This window comes from Lithobates pipiens, unplaced genomic scaffold, assembly GCF_037356315.1.
Source record: "Lithobates pipiens isolate NorthernLeopardFrog02 unplaced genomic scaffold, aLitPip1_a1.2 Scaffold_16, whole genome shotgun sequence".
Taxonomy (NCBI): domain Eukaryota; kingdom Metazoa; phylum Chordata; class Amphibia; order Anura; family Ranidae; genus Lithobates; species Lithobates pipiens.
The window spans coordinates 573,198,297-573,217,420 of NW_027507748.1; the positions used below are offsets into that span (position 1 = coordinate 573,198,297).

Consider the following 19,124-nt stretch of genomic DNA (forward strand, 5'->3'; position numbering starts at 1 on the left):
AGATAGATAGAGATATATAGATAGATAGATAGATAGATAGATAGATAGATAGATAGATAGATAGATAGATAGATATATTAGATATAGATAGATCGATAGATAGATAGATAGATAGATAGATAGATAGATAGATAGATAGATAGATAGATAGATGGATAGAGGGATAGATGGATAGCTATATTAGATAGATAGATAGATAGATAGATAGATAGATAGATAGATAGATAGATAGATAGATAGATAGATAGATAGATAGATAGATAGATGAAGGTGATAATTTGCTTATTTAAAGCTAGCATTTTGTTAATCCAGGTAGCAGATCTGTCAGCATAGGTACTCACTGATAGTTAAATGGATGAATAGATAAATGTAGATGAGACAGGAGAAATGTACACAGGGAAAGCTGAAGGAAATTCCATGAGCAGACACACATTGAGAGCCCTGAGCCTGACCAGGCTGTCCCATAGCAGCAGCCATCCATAAGGCTGCCAGCCACTCTCTAGAGCCGTATGAACCTAGGAGACCTCCCTAGACCAGAAAACTTTTCTCCTGCAGCACAACCTCTCCAGACAACTTTTCAGCAAACTCAGGATAGGAGATCTGCTTTAGCAAATTTAACTTTTTTTTTTTTATTCTCTGCCTTGCTTCTCTCTAAATGGTGGTACTTTTTTTTTTTTTCCTTGACAGAGGAATGAAAGAGTGTAGGTGATGGGGAGGCAGGAGAGGGGAGGGTGCAAGGGGACAGAGAGTGGCAGGCTTAGGAATAGGGACCCTTGAGCAGAAGGAGGGGTCTGGTGGGATGGGGAGAGGGCAGAGAGGAGTGGAGGGGGCTCAGATTTCAGCACTGCTGGGGGCAGGGGAGGACTAAGATGTGGGCATATACGTTGACTTCAAGGCACTCACGACTATAACTTCAGTACCTTGGCCCAGAGCAGTTAGTACCTAAGTTCTGCTGGGGCCTGGTACTGGATTCTCCCTCTTTTCCCAAGAAATCGGCTGCATGAAGACAAGATAACTTTTTTTTTTGGGGACAGCCAACCTCCTCTCCACCCCCTCCTCTTCTTCACTTTCTTCCCACAAAGATTCTGCATGTCTAACATTTAGACATGTTCAGATTTGTGGATTCAAGGACACTAGTGCTGTTCGCAGCCACCCAACTCATATTATTAGCGCTTGTAAGATGCCAAGACGAAGAGGATGTCCGTAAGTTCCAAAACTTCATTTTAACTATGGAAACTTTTTATTTATTTATTTTTGTTGTCTGTTACTTTGATCTGCAGTTTGCTAGAGGAATTGTGAGTTAGCTGTGGTTTTAGCGGTAGTTACTTTCCATCAGGGAATGGGTTAATGCTAGCGGGGCTTTACATGTTAATTCATTGCTATTCCCGATGTAGCTGGTAATTGATTTGTCATTAGGGTGCAAGTGCAGCAATGCAAGGTTATGGCATCCTCTGTGCTGACAGCATCCTGCAGCGCTGACTCGGCTTGGCAACTGCAGCGCAGATCGTGCTGCTGCTCCATCAGGACACCGAGCTGCTGCTGCTGCTGCTTTGTCTGGACTCTGAGCTAATGCTACTGCATCAGTGCATCCTAAGCTACTAGCTCAAGCTAGCAAAACACTAGGAGGGTGATTCATCAAAACGGGAACAACCTGAATAGAATGTGCAGTAGCAACCAACCCACTTCTATCATTGATTTTAAAAGTTTAACTTAGCAAGTAGAAGCTAAAAGCTGATTGGTTGCTATGCACAGCCAGTCTATATTCTGTCTTTTCCAATTTTGATAGCTCCCTCCTAAGGGGTCTAAAATAGGAACTCTGACACCCCACTGAAGTGTCTCTATCTTAGGATGTTTGTAGTTCACGTAAAGTGAATGGTGACTTACCTGCTACTCAAACAGTAATATATATATATATATATATATATATATATATATATATATATATATATACATTTGTTAACCTATTCTTAAAAACCTTACTTAAATGGTTTTCCAGTTAGACTAGTAGCAGCCCTCCACTGTGAAGGGCCTTATACTCAAACAGTATGGGGGTTATTTACTAAAGGAAAATCCACTTTGCACTGAAAGTGCACTTGGAAGTAAAATCGCTGTAGATCCGAGGGGGACATGCAAAGAAAATAAAAAACAGCATTTTAGCTTGCACATGATTGGCTGATAAAATCAGCAGAGCTTCCACTTATTTCAGATCTACCTCTTAGATTTAGAGCAACTGCACTTCCAAGTGCACTTTCAGTGCAAAGTGGAGTTGCCTTTCATAAATAACCCACATATATATATATATATATATATATATATATATATATATATATATATATATATATATATGTATATACACACATTTTTAACCTATTCTTAAAATCCTTAAATTGTTTTCCAGTTAGACTAGTAGCAGCCCTCCACTGTGAAGAAGTTTTAGAGTTATAAAAGAGACATTTAATGACACTTGGCAGCTGAAATTCCAATGTTTCCACTGAGACCTGCAAATTTCAGTTTTGATTGATAGTAAAAGCCTACAGCTATAAGCCACAGCACAGAGCCAACATAGGCATTCAGCATTCAAGTTGATGCTGATCACAGGTTAGGGGTAGTTAGTGTACGTGTGTGCAGGAGTCGCATTCTTTCAGAAACTGATCCCTTTACAGTTTGAAGGAAGGCAACAAAAACTTCTCTAGGAGTCCTTGTGAATGTTGAAAAGCATTCCTGGGACACCCATTAGATCCCAAAAGAATCTTAAAATAGCTTCACACTCACACTAAGCCATTGTGTAGTAATGGGAAGCAATGCAGCTGATCATTGAGTTCTAAAGGTGTAGGGGTGTGCAGTTACCCATAGCAACCAATCAGCTGTCAGCAGCCAGTGAGCTGGCTAATGAAAGGTGAATGCTTATTGGTTCTTAGGGGATACTGCAGCTTTTTTTTTGTACCCTGTTACTAAATTAATCAAATGGCATGAATATATTTTATTCAAGCAAATATTTCATTAATACATGACCAGGTGAACTGTTTAATGAAGATAAGTTAAACACAAAAAATTGTAAGAACTATTAATACTTATATAAAATATATTTATAATAGTTATATATGCTATTTATTTATCTCTATATAAAAATTACTCAAATATTTGTAAAACTGGCAAAAATTAGTGGAATATATGAGAAAACACCTGGCTAAGGAAATAGTCTGGGCAATCCTTCTAGATCAATGCTGGAAGCTTTATTTCTTAGCAGAAATGCTTTAACTTGCTTGGGCAGATCCCCAATGGTAAGAAAAAAATTCTTTTACGAGCCTTTTAAGTCTTTGCATACTACAGATTGTAAAACCATTGCAGAGAGAGTATGGAAAAGGCATGTTGTCTTGAGTATTTGCCACTTTTCGCTGGAAGCACTTTCTTCTTCCATAAAGAAAGGTCTTCTTTTTTTTTTTTTTTTTTTTTTAAGAAACTGACATCTGCAAAAAAAGAAATAAGTGTATAAAATCCTGCAGAAGCCAGCTACAAGGATTGTGAACTGGCTCCTCCAGGAATATCTGTATAAACATATATATAAAGAGACATTTTTGTTCTATAGAAGTCTAATTCTGTTGATGTAAACTGTCTACAGTCTTAAAATGTGTAGATGATGTCCAGGAATTGCAAAGGGAAAGGGGCCTTCCGGGGGAAGAGTAGCATTAGTTTAGTGTTCAGGTGAGCAAAGGCCCAATTGAGATGGTATGTAGGATTCTGGGAAATGAACCTGTAAATTGGAAAACAAGTCCTTTATGTCAGTAGCTATATTGATCAGGTCTGATTTGATAGGAGCCAACCCAGAATCCTGAGCATCTTAGGCATGTTTGAAGTGGGTTAGCCTTTAAGACATGTAAATATGGTTTAAAGCTGGGATGTGTGGACTTACTTGAAGACTCCAATTGACTATTGTGATGGTTTATTTGCACTACAGGGATTGGCAGCAATGGGTTCCAGATGGAGCTGAAATGCTGCCCATATTTATTTAAACTGGCCCCTGACAGTGAAATGTGAATTGAAACCTCTGTGTATTTTACAGAAAGGCCCATTCATTAAGGGTCCTCTGGGCTACCCAAGCCTAGGCATGGGACCTAAAGGGAGCTACACTGAATATAATCAAGAGCAATTCATGGGGAACAATGCTACCATCATAACCTTTGTCATTTTACAAATGTATATTATTGTTTTATTATGTTTTCCTTAATATCAAACTTACTTATGTAAGTATGCATCATATTGTGCCTTGTTTTAGTACACCTTCTTCTTACAGCCATTGCATATCTGTATTTAATGAACACATGATATTAAATTATTACTTTATTTGCAGCTTAAATTGGATTTTTATTTATTTCTAAGCAAATGTGAAAAAAAGGCCTCATGGATACTTTGAACACTTCTCTGAATGACCTTAAAGAAACTTGCTGTTATTAAGGATCTCCATAGTTCATGCTGTAATATTATATTACAACTTCCTATAGTTCAGGCCAACAAATATTGCGCTAGGGCATTCTCCTCCCTCTTACCCCAAGCAGCCCCTTTATAATCTGAACTCAGGTCATATTCCTCTGTCTGATACAACACTGCCCCTCTCTGGTAAATTACAGCATTAAACTTATTGTTAATTCACCTGCTGCTGCTATTGCAACTAATAAAATATTTTTAGCATTTTAAGACTAATTTATGAAGAATTCTGCATAGTTATGCAAATAATTTTTAGACAAATAATATGTCAATGCCATTCTCTAAATATGTCATATATGTATATATACATATGAACTTGTGTATATATACACACAAATAATTGCTGCAATATATGACAGTTTTATTTGACTATTGTATTATATTTTTCCTTTTTATTTTATTTCTGCCTCTGCTCTCCCTTCTGCTGCCTCTTCCTACACTTATAATCCCCTTCCCTTTACAACTTGGCATAGTGGATGCAGGGAGCTGCGTGCAGGATGGGCAGAGATATAGTGACAAAGATGTCTGGAAACCCGAACCCTGCCAAATCTGTGTATGTGACACTGGGACTATTCTATGCGATGAGATAATCTGCGAGGAAACTAAAGACTGCTCCAATGCTGAGATCCCCTTTGGAGAGTGTTGTCCCATCTGCCCAACTGAGCCGTCCACCACCAGTGATCGTAATTTATTTATTTGTCTTCCATAAATAAATTACATGTTCATGCCTATGGATGGAATACCTTTCTCTAACAGACTGGGCATCCATGGGTACCATCTGCAATTAAAAAGGACCCCTTGTGCTTAGCCTTCTGCCAAAGTTCCAAGATTCACTAACCTATTTATAACCTCACCACAAATGGAGAGGGTAAAATCTATACATACATATAAATTTATATATACACAACTCTGTACAAGAAAATCAAAGTTTTGATACTGTTTAATTAAAGATTTTACTAGAGTAGGAACAGTACTCTAGAATACCGTGTCCTTTTTTTGCCTTCTGTTGAAACCACAGGTCTGTACTTTTGCGGTTTATTTTGGCAGCCAATCTGGAAGCACACAGAGCAAAAAAACACGTGTAGCTATAAATATGAAAGGAGCTTTAACCTATTCTTGTCATTATGTTTAAAAGGCAGAAGACATATAATCAATGGGGATCCCTTTTTAATAGCTTACCTGCACAGCTAGCACTGTGATTGTAAACAGTAGTACCTGTGATTACAGGTTCTTGTGATTAATGAGCTGTATCCTTGTGCTCATGTAAGATGTATAACTAGCAGTGCTATGTGCAGGTTTAATTAACATCTGTGAGCATAATAACCATTGTTCGTATTTCTTTGTAACTAATAATTTCCCTCCTAACTCTAGATAACTGTTCATGTGAAAAAGTGCAACTAACAGCCAGATTAACTAACCCACTTTTATATTGTACCAAAACAAAAGCTCTTTTCATTGTTCTTTATAATCTTACACTGACCTGTGCCTCAGAGCTCTGCAAGCCGAAATGTATAGGCATGTAGCACATCCACTTGGGATGGAGGCATGTGCTGGAACACTGGTTTAGTAGCGGAAGTCCTGTGTCATGTGATATAACACTTACCTTCTTCAAGTGAAGAAGGCCTTCATTGTATCTGACTTTTGTCTATGTCCTGATCTCTCTGTTTAATTGTAGTTTATGGTGTTTTGTCTTGCCCCAATATAAATTACTTTGTACTGATTTTTTTTTTTTTACCTTTTTTCCAATGAACAGGGCAAGGTTTACTAAAGGTAAATTTATTTTTACTTTATACATTGATAGTGATGAGTTGTATAGTAATAAACATTATAGAGAACCCTCTTTACAGTATAGGAGTTGACAATTATCCAGTGACTCAACATTTTCAGAAAATATTTGGCATGTGTATCATATAATGTAATATTAGTACTATAGTTGTCAAGCAAATGCTGAACTAGAAAGGTTGTAATCCCCAACAAGAATTCATTATTTTCTACTGAGATATGACTTTGTTAGATATACTCGTTCATATGATTAGGTAACATAGAGATATTTTTGGTTACCCTATAGAAATATACCAACCCAACTGATATTGTGGTGCATTTTCATTTAATTAACATTTTTCCTGGTTGATCTTCTAGGGACAAAAAGGCGAACCTGGCGATATTAAGGATGTAAGTACTTTTTTTCTATAACAATATCACATGTCATACTAGTTTTATTTCTGAAGAAAACATACCAGGAAATTTTCCTTTAATAAATGTATCTTTTTTGGTACAGTTTGCTGCACCAAGAGGACCTCCAGGACCACAGGTATAATAAACCATTCCTAAAAGCCCAGATACAGAATTATAAGTATTCCTTTCCTAGCTCTCATTTTATAGTCATTATATTAATATATTTTATTATTGCTTATCAGGGTCCTGCTGGTGAACAAGGACCAAGAGGTGATCGTGGAGACAAGGGCGAAAAAGTAAGAAAATAGATGTGTAGGACCAAACTAAATAGATACCAATGACAAAGTGAAAAGAAGTGTGTTATTTTACCAAGAGGTTAGATGTGCAGAAGCCCAGCAAATAGGTAGAAATTAGGCCCAATATATATGTAATGCAGCTATTTTTATTGGTTAGTTGAGTCTTATCACATTTGTAATTATGACGCTTTTAGTGAATTTTAAGCATGCACCAGTCTTGTACCGTTTAAAAGTAACAAGTCTTTATGAATGGAAAAGTCTTATGCCCTTCCTTAAAATGATTGACATTATATCCATCCCATATGGTTAGCCATCTTTGATGGCTTAGATGTCTGTCTTGCTTCATAGCCAATGGAGTGTATTCATCTTATTTTAAGAGGGAGAAGTAGTCTTATTCCTTTAGGGTAGGGCAAGGTATTAGGGATTACTTTATAACTGTGTAAGTTACATACTTTAGACAGATAAAAATCATTTGTGATGGGTTAATAAGAGATACTTTAAATTGGCATCATACATACATTTGTTTTAATAGTCTTTCAATATCTGAAAATCATTATTCCTTGTCTGTAAATAATACATCCATCTAACATAACTGTAACACAAAGTGCCCATTATATATATTGGAAATTTTAAACTGCATATTTTCTATGACCTGAGAATAATGTGTCCATTTTATCTGCCACTAAGGGTGCTCCCGGACCCCGCGGAAGAGATGGCGAACCCGGTACTCCTGGAAACCCAGGACCCCATGGCCCACCTGGACCTCCCGGAACCCCTGGCCTTGGCGGAGTAAGTAGGCTCAGCTCTGACACCCAACCTTTCCCACAAAGCCACAAAGTTCACATCTCAGGGTTATATCAGCCTGGGACATTTGCTGTACATGGCTAAACCAACCTGACATTGCTGAAAGACCTCGCTGTTACAAAGTAGCTTGTAACAGTCACTCTTTGTAATCAGGCAGTTTGTTTGCATTCCTCTGACACAAAATATCTTCTCTGCCCAGAAAGTTTTTTTTTCTCCTCTGGCTGGACACTGTACAAGCAGATGATTGTCCAACTGCAGACAGAGAGACAGATGCCTCATCATTATCACCAATGTGAAAACCCTAATGTAGATCAAAGTCATGCACCTAGACTCCTACATTATTAGGATAGTTGGCTTTCATTAGCAACTACAATTACACATTTCTGTACAGTACTGCAAATTCATTTTCAACATTCATTTTCAGGTATTAAAAACTGGGTAACAGAAACCCTAAATTTATCCTTCAGTTTTTGTATCTTTGTCAAAGTCTTTTGATCAGTGTAGCTGGCTGCATTTGTAGTGTGCACATGCATTAAATAATATAAATGAAAAAGAAGACAGTATTTATAATATAAGTCATTCTAGAACTTACAGTACAGCTGGGAAAAGGTCTGTATTAAAAGTAAAAAGTCTTTCAGAGTTTCCTCCTACATAAACTGCACTGGTATACATTCACCAGCCAAGAAAAACTTGCACTCTGTTCACTTCAAGCTTCCAATGATGTCTTTAGTAATAATTTGGCAGTGGCACATCCCATGTTTTTACCCTCACAAGTTCCCTTCAAGGTGTTCTTAAATCACAAGATTTAAACATTATCTTACCAAAAACAGGCACATATGTGCATTCCTATACCCAGGACTGAATTCAACTTTAGACTCATTAGACCTGTGCTTGTAGGCACCAGAAGCAGAGGCAGTTCTGTAGAGTTACCGGGCAAACATCTTTTCACCATAACTCGAAGTACAGTAATCTGATATAAATTTATTTAGACACTGTCACAATAATGCAAACCTGTGTAGAACCACTAAAGAAAAAAACGTTCTGTGTATAGAGGTAAAAAAGTGGTCCCAGTACAGGGGTATGGTTTTGGAAGCCTAAGGTTGTGTGCCTACAAGTGATGGTGGCCAGTTGGCTATATCAAAAAAATATATGTCTTGCAGCCAATCATAACTTTCAGATGGTATAACAGGCAGGGTTGCCATACGACTAGTATTCCTTAACAAATATTACATGGCCCATTTTTCATGTTACCTCTTTATTTCATTGGCCACAGGTGTCATTTTTGCCCCCTTGCAAACAGCTGAATTAACATCTTAGTATTTATAATATTCATCCTGTGTAGGGGCCTCATTGCTTTAGATCACATTAAAGTAACCTATAGCCCTTCTAGTTGTCATAGAACTACAAGTTTTAGCCAATCATATTGGAAATCATAGTTTTTCACAATCAAAGGGCATCAGTTTGCTCAAATTAGTCCTAAATTGAATAAAAGATGTAAAAATGTAGTTGTACTGTAAATCACATTTAAAATATGCAGTGCACACACACTATAAAGATGCACATCATTTATTGTGTTTCACGCTAATTCAGAAATACCTGCCTAAAGCACTATTTCATCAATTAGGCCCAACATAGTTTAATGACAACAAGCAGAATTGTGTCATTCATTTTTAGATATGTTTATTAGGTCAAATATCTAATTTGTACATTTTAAGTCACTGTTCAGACACAACTTGATAAAGCCTTATTGGCTGTGTGAACTACAGGCAGTATAGAATGGGTAACAATTCACTACAGAACTACAGACCAACAAAGTTTGAGAGCTGGATATACAATTTTCCGACAATATGATCCGATTGGACTTTGTCCGATCGTTTGTAGAGAATTCCGATCAGACAAAGTGCCACACATGCTCAGATCAAATGACGGGACCAAAGCTATTGGCTACTAGCCTGAACGTAGTCCCATCGTAACGAACAAATGTCATCACGTTCTGAACGATTGGATTTTCCGACAACTTTGTCCAACCGTTTGTATGCAACACCAGTTTCGGACAAAATCCGTCGGAAAAAATCCGACGGATTTTGTGGTCGGAATGTCTGACCATGTGTACAAGGGCAATTGTCTTATACAAAATTCAGAAACCCAGAGCAACCAATGACAAATTGTATTTTACTGCTCAATATATTATTGGTTGCTGCACCACCCTGGAGCTACATTAAAAATCTCCTAGTACAGTAACTTTATGTAGAAAAAAATCAGAACACATTTTTAACTATACTGTAATCACTAGCTGCCATGATAGTGTAACATTTATCTGTAGACATTTTGGGAACTGGTTCTCCACCGCCCAACACACACACACACACACACACACACACACACACACACACACACAGTTAGTTTTATCCTAATAGAGCTGTGTAATAGAGTGTGAAAGTTCATTTGGTAGCCATGTAGTGTACACTAATTGCTATGGCTTATAGAGTACATTGTGGTCAATCTGTTTAGTTAACTTTTTTAACCATGAGCTGAAGTTCTGTCTTTATACTGAGTTGATTCACACCTGCTGTACATGGAAACTAGGCTTGCAATTGCAAGCCTGGATTCCATGTGGGCCTTCACCACTAGCATAAAGAGCAAACCCAATTCAGAACAGAGATACGATGTCAGGAGAATTTTAGGCTCATAGAGTGTTGTCACCATCCTTATGTCAGATAGTGGAGCCTAGATAGGCATTAAACAAAAACGAATGCATTCATTTACAAATCATTAGGGAATGATTTATGCAGGAAAAAAAAATGTGTTCAGGAGGGTTCTGACCTCCTTCATTTTTGGGTCCCTAGCAGCCAATCATTAGGCCTAAATACTATCACATGATAAAGGGGGTAATATAATATCAAACAACTGAATCTACTGGTGGCAGCAGAGAGAGGAATGGTGGTTGAGCACTGGAGAGATAAGTATAAGGTGCTTAAGGGTGAGCTTTGCATTGACACTGACACTTTGAGTTTGCCAGTGGAGATCTTCACCTTTATAGGCTGTCCCACAAACACAAGGAAACATGTACTGAACGAAATATGTAGGCTGCCATTGCTGACATCTTCTTCTGAAAATGCTGGTTACCTGGCTGTCATGCCGATTCATTGAAGCTGATTTACAGCAAATTCCTGTTTACTAAGAATACCTAATTATGCACAGATAAAATATATCACCAGGAATTTGCTTTTCACATGATTGGTTAACTGAATATTCACTTTATTTACGCTTTAGTAAGGGAAGATGCTTAAATTCTTAGTAAATCAGTCTTAATGTGTCCCAGATTATAAGTTCTGACTATAAGTTACATAGTTAGTTAGGTTGAATGAAAACACCAGTCCATACAGTTCAACCTGAGTGAGTGTCTGCAATTGTCCCTATCCCTGTACATCGCACACTCACATAGGGCCAATTTTGGACAGAAGCCAATTAACCTACCTGCATGTCTTTGGAGTGTGGGAGGAAGCTGGAGTGCCCAGAGGAAGCCCACACAGGCACAGGGAGAACATGCAAATGCCAGGCAGGTAGTGTTGTGGTTGGGAATTGAACCAGTGACCCTTTTTACTGCTAGGTGAGAATGCTAGCCACTACACCACTGTGCCCCCCTAACTTCACTTTCTGCATGCATGTTCCTTGATAATGGCTCAGAAAGTAATAAAGATTAGCATGGCAAGCAACTTCAGCCTCCAAATTTCTCCCAAATCATGATCCTTGAGTAGCTATCTAATGAGTTATTTAATAAAAAAGCATATGTTTTAAGAATTACAGCCCTCAAGATTTGAAGGCCTGTCTTAGAAAGTAGATGCTACAGAGAATTCTTGAAAAAAGTTTAACACATGACCTGACATCAGGATTTCTTATATAGCCATCTTGGATTTGTACTACTTATGTAAATTATACAGTTGGCAAACAACTTTTGTTTTAGATGTTGCAGTTAAAACAATGCAATGAATATTGATGATGTAAACTCTAACTGGGATGTTTGTTTGTTTCTGCAGAGCTTTGCTGCTCAGATGACAGGAGGCTTTGATGAGAAAGCTGGTGGTGCACAGATGGGTGTTATGCAAGGACCAATGGTAAGTATGTTGCCAGTACCTATTGCCAGTGCTCTGTAGCAAACTGTCTAGGGCACCAAAGCTGGTCATACAGATGGAATTTCATACAAACATTGGAACATTTGTATGATTTTATAACGATTAGTCAAATCAACGTTCGTTTTCGACGTTCATTAGTGATGAAAAAATTTGAAGGATGGAAAATCTTTCTCAAACAAACTAAATACTAACTGTGAATTTGGTTTTTGTTTGTGAAAAATCACACATATTGTATGAAACCTGTTTATTATATCTGAGATTACATTTAAATAGCAAGTCTGAATGACATTTTAAAGGCTTTCGGATTAAAAATAGTGATGGCAAGAATACAAAGTTTGAAGTGTTACTAAACCAAGGACCCTGCATTTACTATATCTGGTCTCCCACGGTACACAGAACATGGAAATGCAATTATTTTAGTAAATATAAACTGATAAATACCTTTTCTCATCGGCAGTATACAACAGTCTTATGTTTTCTATTAGTGTACAGCCAAGCACTGGTTAAAGCTTGTAGGAGGAGTTTTATGACTGTCTTATGTGACTGTAAGACCCCTGACCCTCTTTCTGGACAGTGCTGATTGGCCCTGTGCTGATCACATGCATCCTCCCAAGAAAGAAAAACTCTAGCAATACACACCAAACTGAGCATGTGTAGCTTGACTCCATAGACTGTGTATTATCAGGAAGCTATTAGGGGACAATGGAAGGAGGGGAGGATCAGAGAAGCCAGGATCAAACAGCCTTTTTACACAATGCAGAGGATTAGCCCCTTAGGCTACACAGTGAGTATAGCAAGCATGCTTTACTGCATATACAGTTTTATTTTACTGTTGTGGGTTTAGTAACACTTTAAGTAGGTTCTGATGTGAATTCTCATACAAATGTTGTTCTTACAATATTACAATATTATACTACTATATGACAAGCTTACGACTGGAGAGAAAGAAATGGACAATTAGACATTTTGTTTGAACTTCCATAGAATAAAAAGTGAAACCTGAATAGTTGCAAGTTCCAAGCATTTGGAAACAATCCTACCTTTGTGCTCATTTTATTTTTCCATTTTCAGTATATTATCATGTATATTATCATGTATAAAATCCCAGAAACACAGAGAGACTATTGATTATACCAAACTGGCAGCCCTCCAAATGTTGCAGAACTACAATTCCCATGAGGCATTGCAAGGCTGTCCATTACAAGCATGGCTTCCACCGGCAGAGGCATGATTGGACTTGTAGTCCCACACTAGAGGATGTAGAAAACACAAACACTGTTGATCTCTATTAAGTTGTAATAAGCAAATACAGGCTTAAAAAAGAGGATTTTTAAAAAATATTATTAAACATTATTTATAACAAAATGTTCACATTTCTAAGCATGTATATTAACAAATCTAATCTTTAATTATGTCCTGTTATATTAAAGACCTACCAAGAAGAATGTTATTAATATAGCATTGATATACTCTGTGGTGTTTTATAAAAACACAGCAAATAAATTGAACTTGTACTTTGCACTTTTAGGGCAAAGTATTGTATCCATTCGATATTTTGCACACCTTGCTGCAGATAGTTACCTTCTCCTACCATCCACTGAGGACCCATGCTTCACCATACATGGAAGTACTTTGTACTTCCGGATATGGTGGAACATGTGTCTAACTGACCTTCCTCACATGATACAGAGTTCAGCACCTGAGTGGTCAGTAGCCAGGCCAGGGCACTGCCATGGGGATGGGGAAAAGCCCTGTGTAAGGTCCTTTTCTTTGGTGGCCATGCAGTGGAGGTGGAGGAGAAGAACAGGAAAGATGCCAATAGCCAAGGCTAGGGGCATTTAAACAAACTCATACATAGCCCTGCTTTTAAGCATCTTTCATTAACACTTTTTATTTTTTCAGAACTGCAGTGGTTATTTCATAAGTATTGGCTAGACAAGCCATGACTCCCCAGTTACTTGAACGTATATTAACTCAGTAGCTGACATTGGTTGCTTACTCTTGTTTTAATTAATTACATTTTCATTTTCTTTGTATAGACAGGGGCAGCACTTTACATTTACCACAATGTCGGCGGTGCCCCAACAAACAACCAGACAAATTCATAACAACGCTACATCGAAACAAATTAGACACAATTACCTTAATTATTTCCTTTCCTAACTAAGTCGTGCATAAAAAAATCAATAAAGGAAACCACAGACCTGTAAACATAATGCGGGATTTGTTTGGAGCTCGACAGGGCTGCTCTTAAACATGCAGACATCGGCTGCTGCTTCATAGAATCCCCACTGAATTCCTCCAGGAAATGTCTACACTCTAGCCTTTCTTGGCAGGCAGTAAATGAAATCAAGAACTTGTAAACATGGCTGCTGTCCAGCCCAAAGCCTCTAAGAAGCTGTGCTAAATAAATATAGATGTGTTACTGAGTAAAAAACAAAAAGCATACAGTTACATACCAGCAGTGCGATACAGAAGGCCATTGATTCCCTTTTTTTAATAAGGCTTCACTATCTAGGTTATAATTAAATCATGTTTTTATTTATATCATAGGGCCCTATGGGACCTAGAGGACCTCCTGGACCACCAGGTTCTTCTGTAAGTATTTATATTATGTAAATGCTATAAAATTATGCTTTCATACCATATATCAGCTTGATAAGTTCTTATTAACTCAATTTTATTTCATTTTTAGGGACCTCAAGGTTTCCAAGGAAATCCCGGTGAGCCTGGCGAATCTGGTGCTTCTGTAAGTATTATATTTAATTCAAATTTTTGGTTCTTTACACACACACACACACACACAGTAACAGAGTCTTTCTAGACCCCAGCAATAAATTATAATAAATTGCAGCTTACCAGTCCTTAGATGTGGGGGATGCATTAGTTTTCTTTTTCAGGTGTTTTTTTTTACTTTATTTTTACCCGATGATCATGCCAGTACTACACTTCCTGTTTTACAGCCACATCACTCAACACACAACACTGCATCTATAGAAAAGCAGCAATGTTGACCTATGACAGAAAGTGTAGTAAGACTACAAAACACCTCCCCTCTCATTATTTCTATAAAGTAAGGGGAGGTGTTCTGTAGTTCACAGGTAACCTGAACAGGGAGATAACAGGGCATTTATATCCTTACCATATAGATAAAACAACACACTTTCAATGCTATAGTTCATAGACCGAAAGAGAGAAAATGGAAGAAGTTTATTGTTCGGGTTTGTGTATACATAAACACATCCATAGCTTCATACTATAATACTGCCATACTCAAGCAGCTATTGATCTATTTCTCATTGTACTGACATCCGGGCCACTGTTTTACAGTCTCAGCCATTTCAGGCTGTGGAGTGGTCTTCTACGCTATACCCCCCCCCCCCCCCCCCGCCAACACCCCCATATATACACATACCTTTATACCCAAAACACACACACAGTGCCTTTATAATAACACATATGTTGAGTATCAGGCTTTTAGGCAGTGGAGCAGATATATTTTATTACTCCATAATGACTAGGAACATGGTATAAAGATGTTCAGAAGTTGGGCCTTTTTGTTCAGATCATTCAACATGGATCATTAGGAGGTTCATAAAATTTATTTTACTGTCAAACAGACTTGACCCACATTCGATAAATTACACACTATTGTTTTGCATTTCTCTACAAAATCTTCACCCAACATTACCTTTTTGTGAACCATCAATTATAACTCGGTTAGGAAAGAACATCTGTTTGCCCAAAGTATATAACCATAAGCATATTGGCTCTTTAAATCCTATCATTATGTGTGCTATTGAAATCTTGTCACATCATAATGTAGCAATCATCAGTATAGTTATTTCAGCAACTGAACAAAGTGCTAATGGTGACACCTTGTTTGCGTTCGTGATTAGAAGTAAAACCCATTTGCATGGAACATTTAAGTTATGGCTTCAGCGTGACATCTGTATTGTATGGTCCGAATGGCAGACATATACAGTGGAATGATGTCTTTCGAATACTTTGAAGCATAATTATGGTATGTGGGAGTTTAAAGTGAGCCATGCACTGCCATATAACATGTTCCTTCTTGGAGTGAAGAGTGTAATATTTGGGAATTCTGCTAGCTATACTATCAAAGTTTGTGAACAACTTGTATAAATATAGTAGATAGACATATTTTGGGAATGGAGTAAAATTGTTCCAACTTGTGGTCAGAGGAGGGAGCACTTCTGCGCAACTTATCATGCCATTTAACGTGTTTGTTTTTCATATCATCTCACTCTCTTGTTTTGTTTATTGTTTAGGGCCCTATGGGTCCCCGTGGTCCTCCTGGCCCTGCTGGAAAGCCTGGTGATGATGTAAGTTTTGCAATTTTGTGTTTTTGTTTTTAATGAAGTCCAAAATATGTGTACTAGTAGTGCCATGACACCTAAACATAGCATGCATTTAGATGTGTTAGGCCTGATTCAGAAAAGTATGTTCATTTTACACATCCACTCATGTGAAGGAAAATGTGACTTGCCCTTGTCATAATTGGATGTTTAAAATAAAGATGGATTCAAGTCATTTCTGTTGGTAAATCTAATTAAGATTGCACAAATAGACTTGAAATTTTTTCAAACAGCCTGAGAAAGATCATGTTTTGAAAGATCTTTCACAGGTCTGATAAGCACTGTCAGCTGTCTATAACTAGTCATACAGATGTATGATAACCCTGCCTGTCTGTTTATCCATGAATTTTGCAAGCATTTATTTGGTCTTCTGTATGACCTAGAGTCTAGCATAGTTTGTCAAATGCTTGGTCTTCTGTATGGATCAATATGACAAAGCTAAATATGAATAATTTGGCAAAGCTGGATTGATTATTACCAAAATATAATAGTCATAGTAGGAATAATGTTAATGGTAAAGTAAGAACAGAATTAGCTGTAATATTATTTAACACCATTCTATGTTAGTGAGCTGGGGTATATTTTATAGAAACCATTTCTATTAGAAAACTATCTATGCCATTGTTTATCTAAACTAATGTTTCAATTACTCACATAGGGTGAAGCTGGAAAACCTGGCAAGTCTGGTGAACGTGGACCTCCAGGACCTCAGGTATAACAAATTGTACTAAATTGTGTGTCAAAGCTATTAAAAAATACGTTTATCTTTTTTTTTTTTCACCAACACATATCATAGTATATAAATCTCCTCCATAGTAGCTATATACTAATATAGAATTTCATGGCCCAAATCAGTTACAACACAGATGCAAGATAGCAGATTGATGTAACACATTTAACATAAATTTAAGATGAAGATGTCCAAAGGAAGAGCTGATAGAACTTGTTTGATCCTACTTTCGGAAGGCCCAGTGATGGACATTTCATAGGGAAGCATGCCCCAAATCCTAAGGTGAAAGATGACATCACATCTGGAATATTTGATGGTACACTGGAGGACTGGATACTGCTCTAATAAATAGTGGAGATAATTAATGGGAGTAACAGAATATTTGTGGAATGGGTCATGTCGCGCTGGATAAATAATGACACCGTTAATGAGAAATATTATTTATTCTACTGGAATAATGCTTCAAATAATGGAGACCATCATACTAGAATGTTGGAGCACTGACCCCATTAATGGAAAGCAGCATGTTACAGAGGCTTATCAGTGATCCTGCTGATAAGGAACATCATGTCCTCCTCTTGGAATATCAACTATAAGAAATTATATCTGACTGGTGGAAGACTGAAAGCATTTATGGGGGTACAACTAAATTAATATTAAATGAAGACTGTGCTATAACTGAAGGAACACTGATACAATGAAAGAGGGAGATATGTCCTACACATGGAGCATGAAATCCTTATTGGAAATGACTGTGTCCTGTGATGGGTCGGACTAATATTTTATGACCCAGGAGTGGAACATTCCAACTCTGACCTTAACTTAGGTGAAATGTATACATAAAATACCAAGTTACCTGTCCTATATATACATGGCTTTTAGAAATAAAACACCTAAAAACCAATGTGAAAATAAGTGATTTTAATATAAATGTATGATATTGAACATACCCTATTATTATTTATTTTCTAGGGTGCACGTGGATTCCCCGGAACTCCTGGACTTCCTGGAGTAAAAGGACACAGGGTTTGTATTAAAATACAAAAGAAATTGAATGTACAAGTGATTAAATAAGAACCTGTATGTAATCATATATTTCTAATTGCAGGGTTACCCAGGTCTGGATGGCGGAAAGGGTGAAGCTGGTGCTGCTGGTGCAAAGGTAATAATCTAAAACCTAATTATTTACTGTTATTTAGCAGTCTTAGTACAGTAGTATATATAATACAGGATCCCCTTCTAAATGGAAAGAGCTATTGTAACTTCATGATAACAAATCTTATTAAACTCTTCTAATGTTCTTTATATTCTTATAGGGTGAGGGTGGTGCTCCTGGTGAAGCTGGTTCTCCTGGTCCAATGGTAAGTTCATTATTTTGGTATATACCCCACACCCAACTATTGCTTTTTATCGCTCTTAAAATCTTTCATTATAAACATGCAATGTGATTCCTGGATACTTAAATGGGGTATTCCTTCCAACAACAAAGTGGAATACTTTTGAAAATGCATTCTGATTTTGACCAATAGTGGCTTCTGTGCTCAGAACCCCCATCAATTAGCTTTTACAGATTTATGAAAAATGGAAAGCTAGAGAACTTATTTATTAAACAGTGAAAGAGGGAACACTGAAAACCATTTCAACCATAGTTTACCATACTGAAGTCAGATCAGTAAAAAATTTATTTTGATTGATTGCTGTAAGTAGAGCTTTGCTCCTTGCACTATATTATTGAAAAAGCCAACTTTCATATATTCTATAACGACATCTTTACATTCTCTGTAGAATAAGATACAATTTTATCTCTATGTCCTAATGTTGTATATATATTTACCATTTCAAGTTTCTACTCTTTAGATAAAATAAAGACTTAAAAAAATTCTCTTATTTTCTAGGGTCCACGTGGTCTGCCTGGTGAGAGAGGACGTCCCGGATCTTCTGGTGCTGCTGTAAGTATTAATTAAGGAATTCAGAGTATATTGTATAATTATGTTCAGTAGGTTCTTGTTCGGACACAAAGCTGCTCCCCAAAATAAATATATTGGTGTGCCTATTAAGTCACTTATGTTAGCTAGGGTTAGGAATGAGTTAGAATTTAGAGAAATTGTTCACAAATAGCAATACA

General features: G+C 37.2%; 1 protein-coding gene across 2 annotated transcripts in view; it reads left to right on the forward strand.

The window, feature by feature from the left end:
• Window positions 1-903: 903 nt before the first annotated feature.
• The window catches only part of COL2A1 (collagen type II alpha 1 chain), a 61,385-nt gene continuing 43,164 nt past the window's right edge, over window positions 904-19,124 (forward strand). The window contains exons 1-16 of one of the 2 annotated variants that reach the window (XM_077483746.1): window positions 904-1,203; window positions 4,956-5,165; window positions 6,236-6,252; window positions 6,622-6,654; window positions 6,761-6,793; window positions 6,900-6,953; window positions 7,641-7,742; window positions 11,795-11,872; window positions 14,444-14,488; window positions 14,586-14,639; window positions 16,183-16,236; window positions 16,928-16,981; window positions 17,972-18,025; window positions 18,108-18,161; window positions 18,316-18,360; window positions 18,895-18,948. In XM_077483746.1, coding sequence (XP_077339872.1) covers window positions 1,107-1,203; window positions 4,956-5,165; window positions 6,236-6,252; window positions 6,622-6,654; window positions 6,761-6,793; window positions 6,900-6,953; window positions 7,641-7,742; window positions 11,795-11,872; window positions 14,444-14,488; window positions 14,586-14,639; window positions 16,183-16,236; window positions 16,928-16,981; window positions 17,972-18,025; window positions 18,108-18,161; window positions 18,316-18,360; window positions 18,895-18,948 — 1,038 coding nt within the window. In that variant the 5' untranslated portion in view covers window positions 904-1,106. The remainder of the gene's footprint in view (window positions 1,204-4,955; window positions 5,166-6,235; window positions 6,253-6,621; window positions 6,655-6,760; window positions 6,794-6,899; window positions 6,954-7,640; window positions 7,743-11,794; window positions 11,873-14,443; window positions 14,489-14,585; window positions 14,640-16,182; window positions 16,237-16,927; window positions 16,982-17,971; window positions 18,026-18,107; window positions 18,162-18,315; window positions 18,361-18,894; window positions 18,949-19,124) is intronic. The other variant, XM_077483747.1, reaches the window with a different exon arrangement.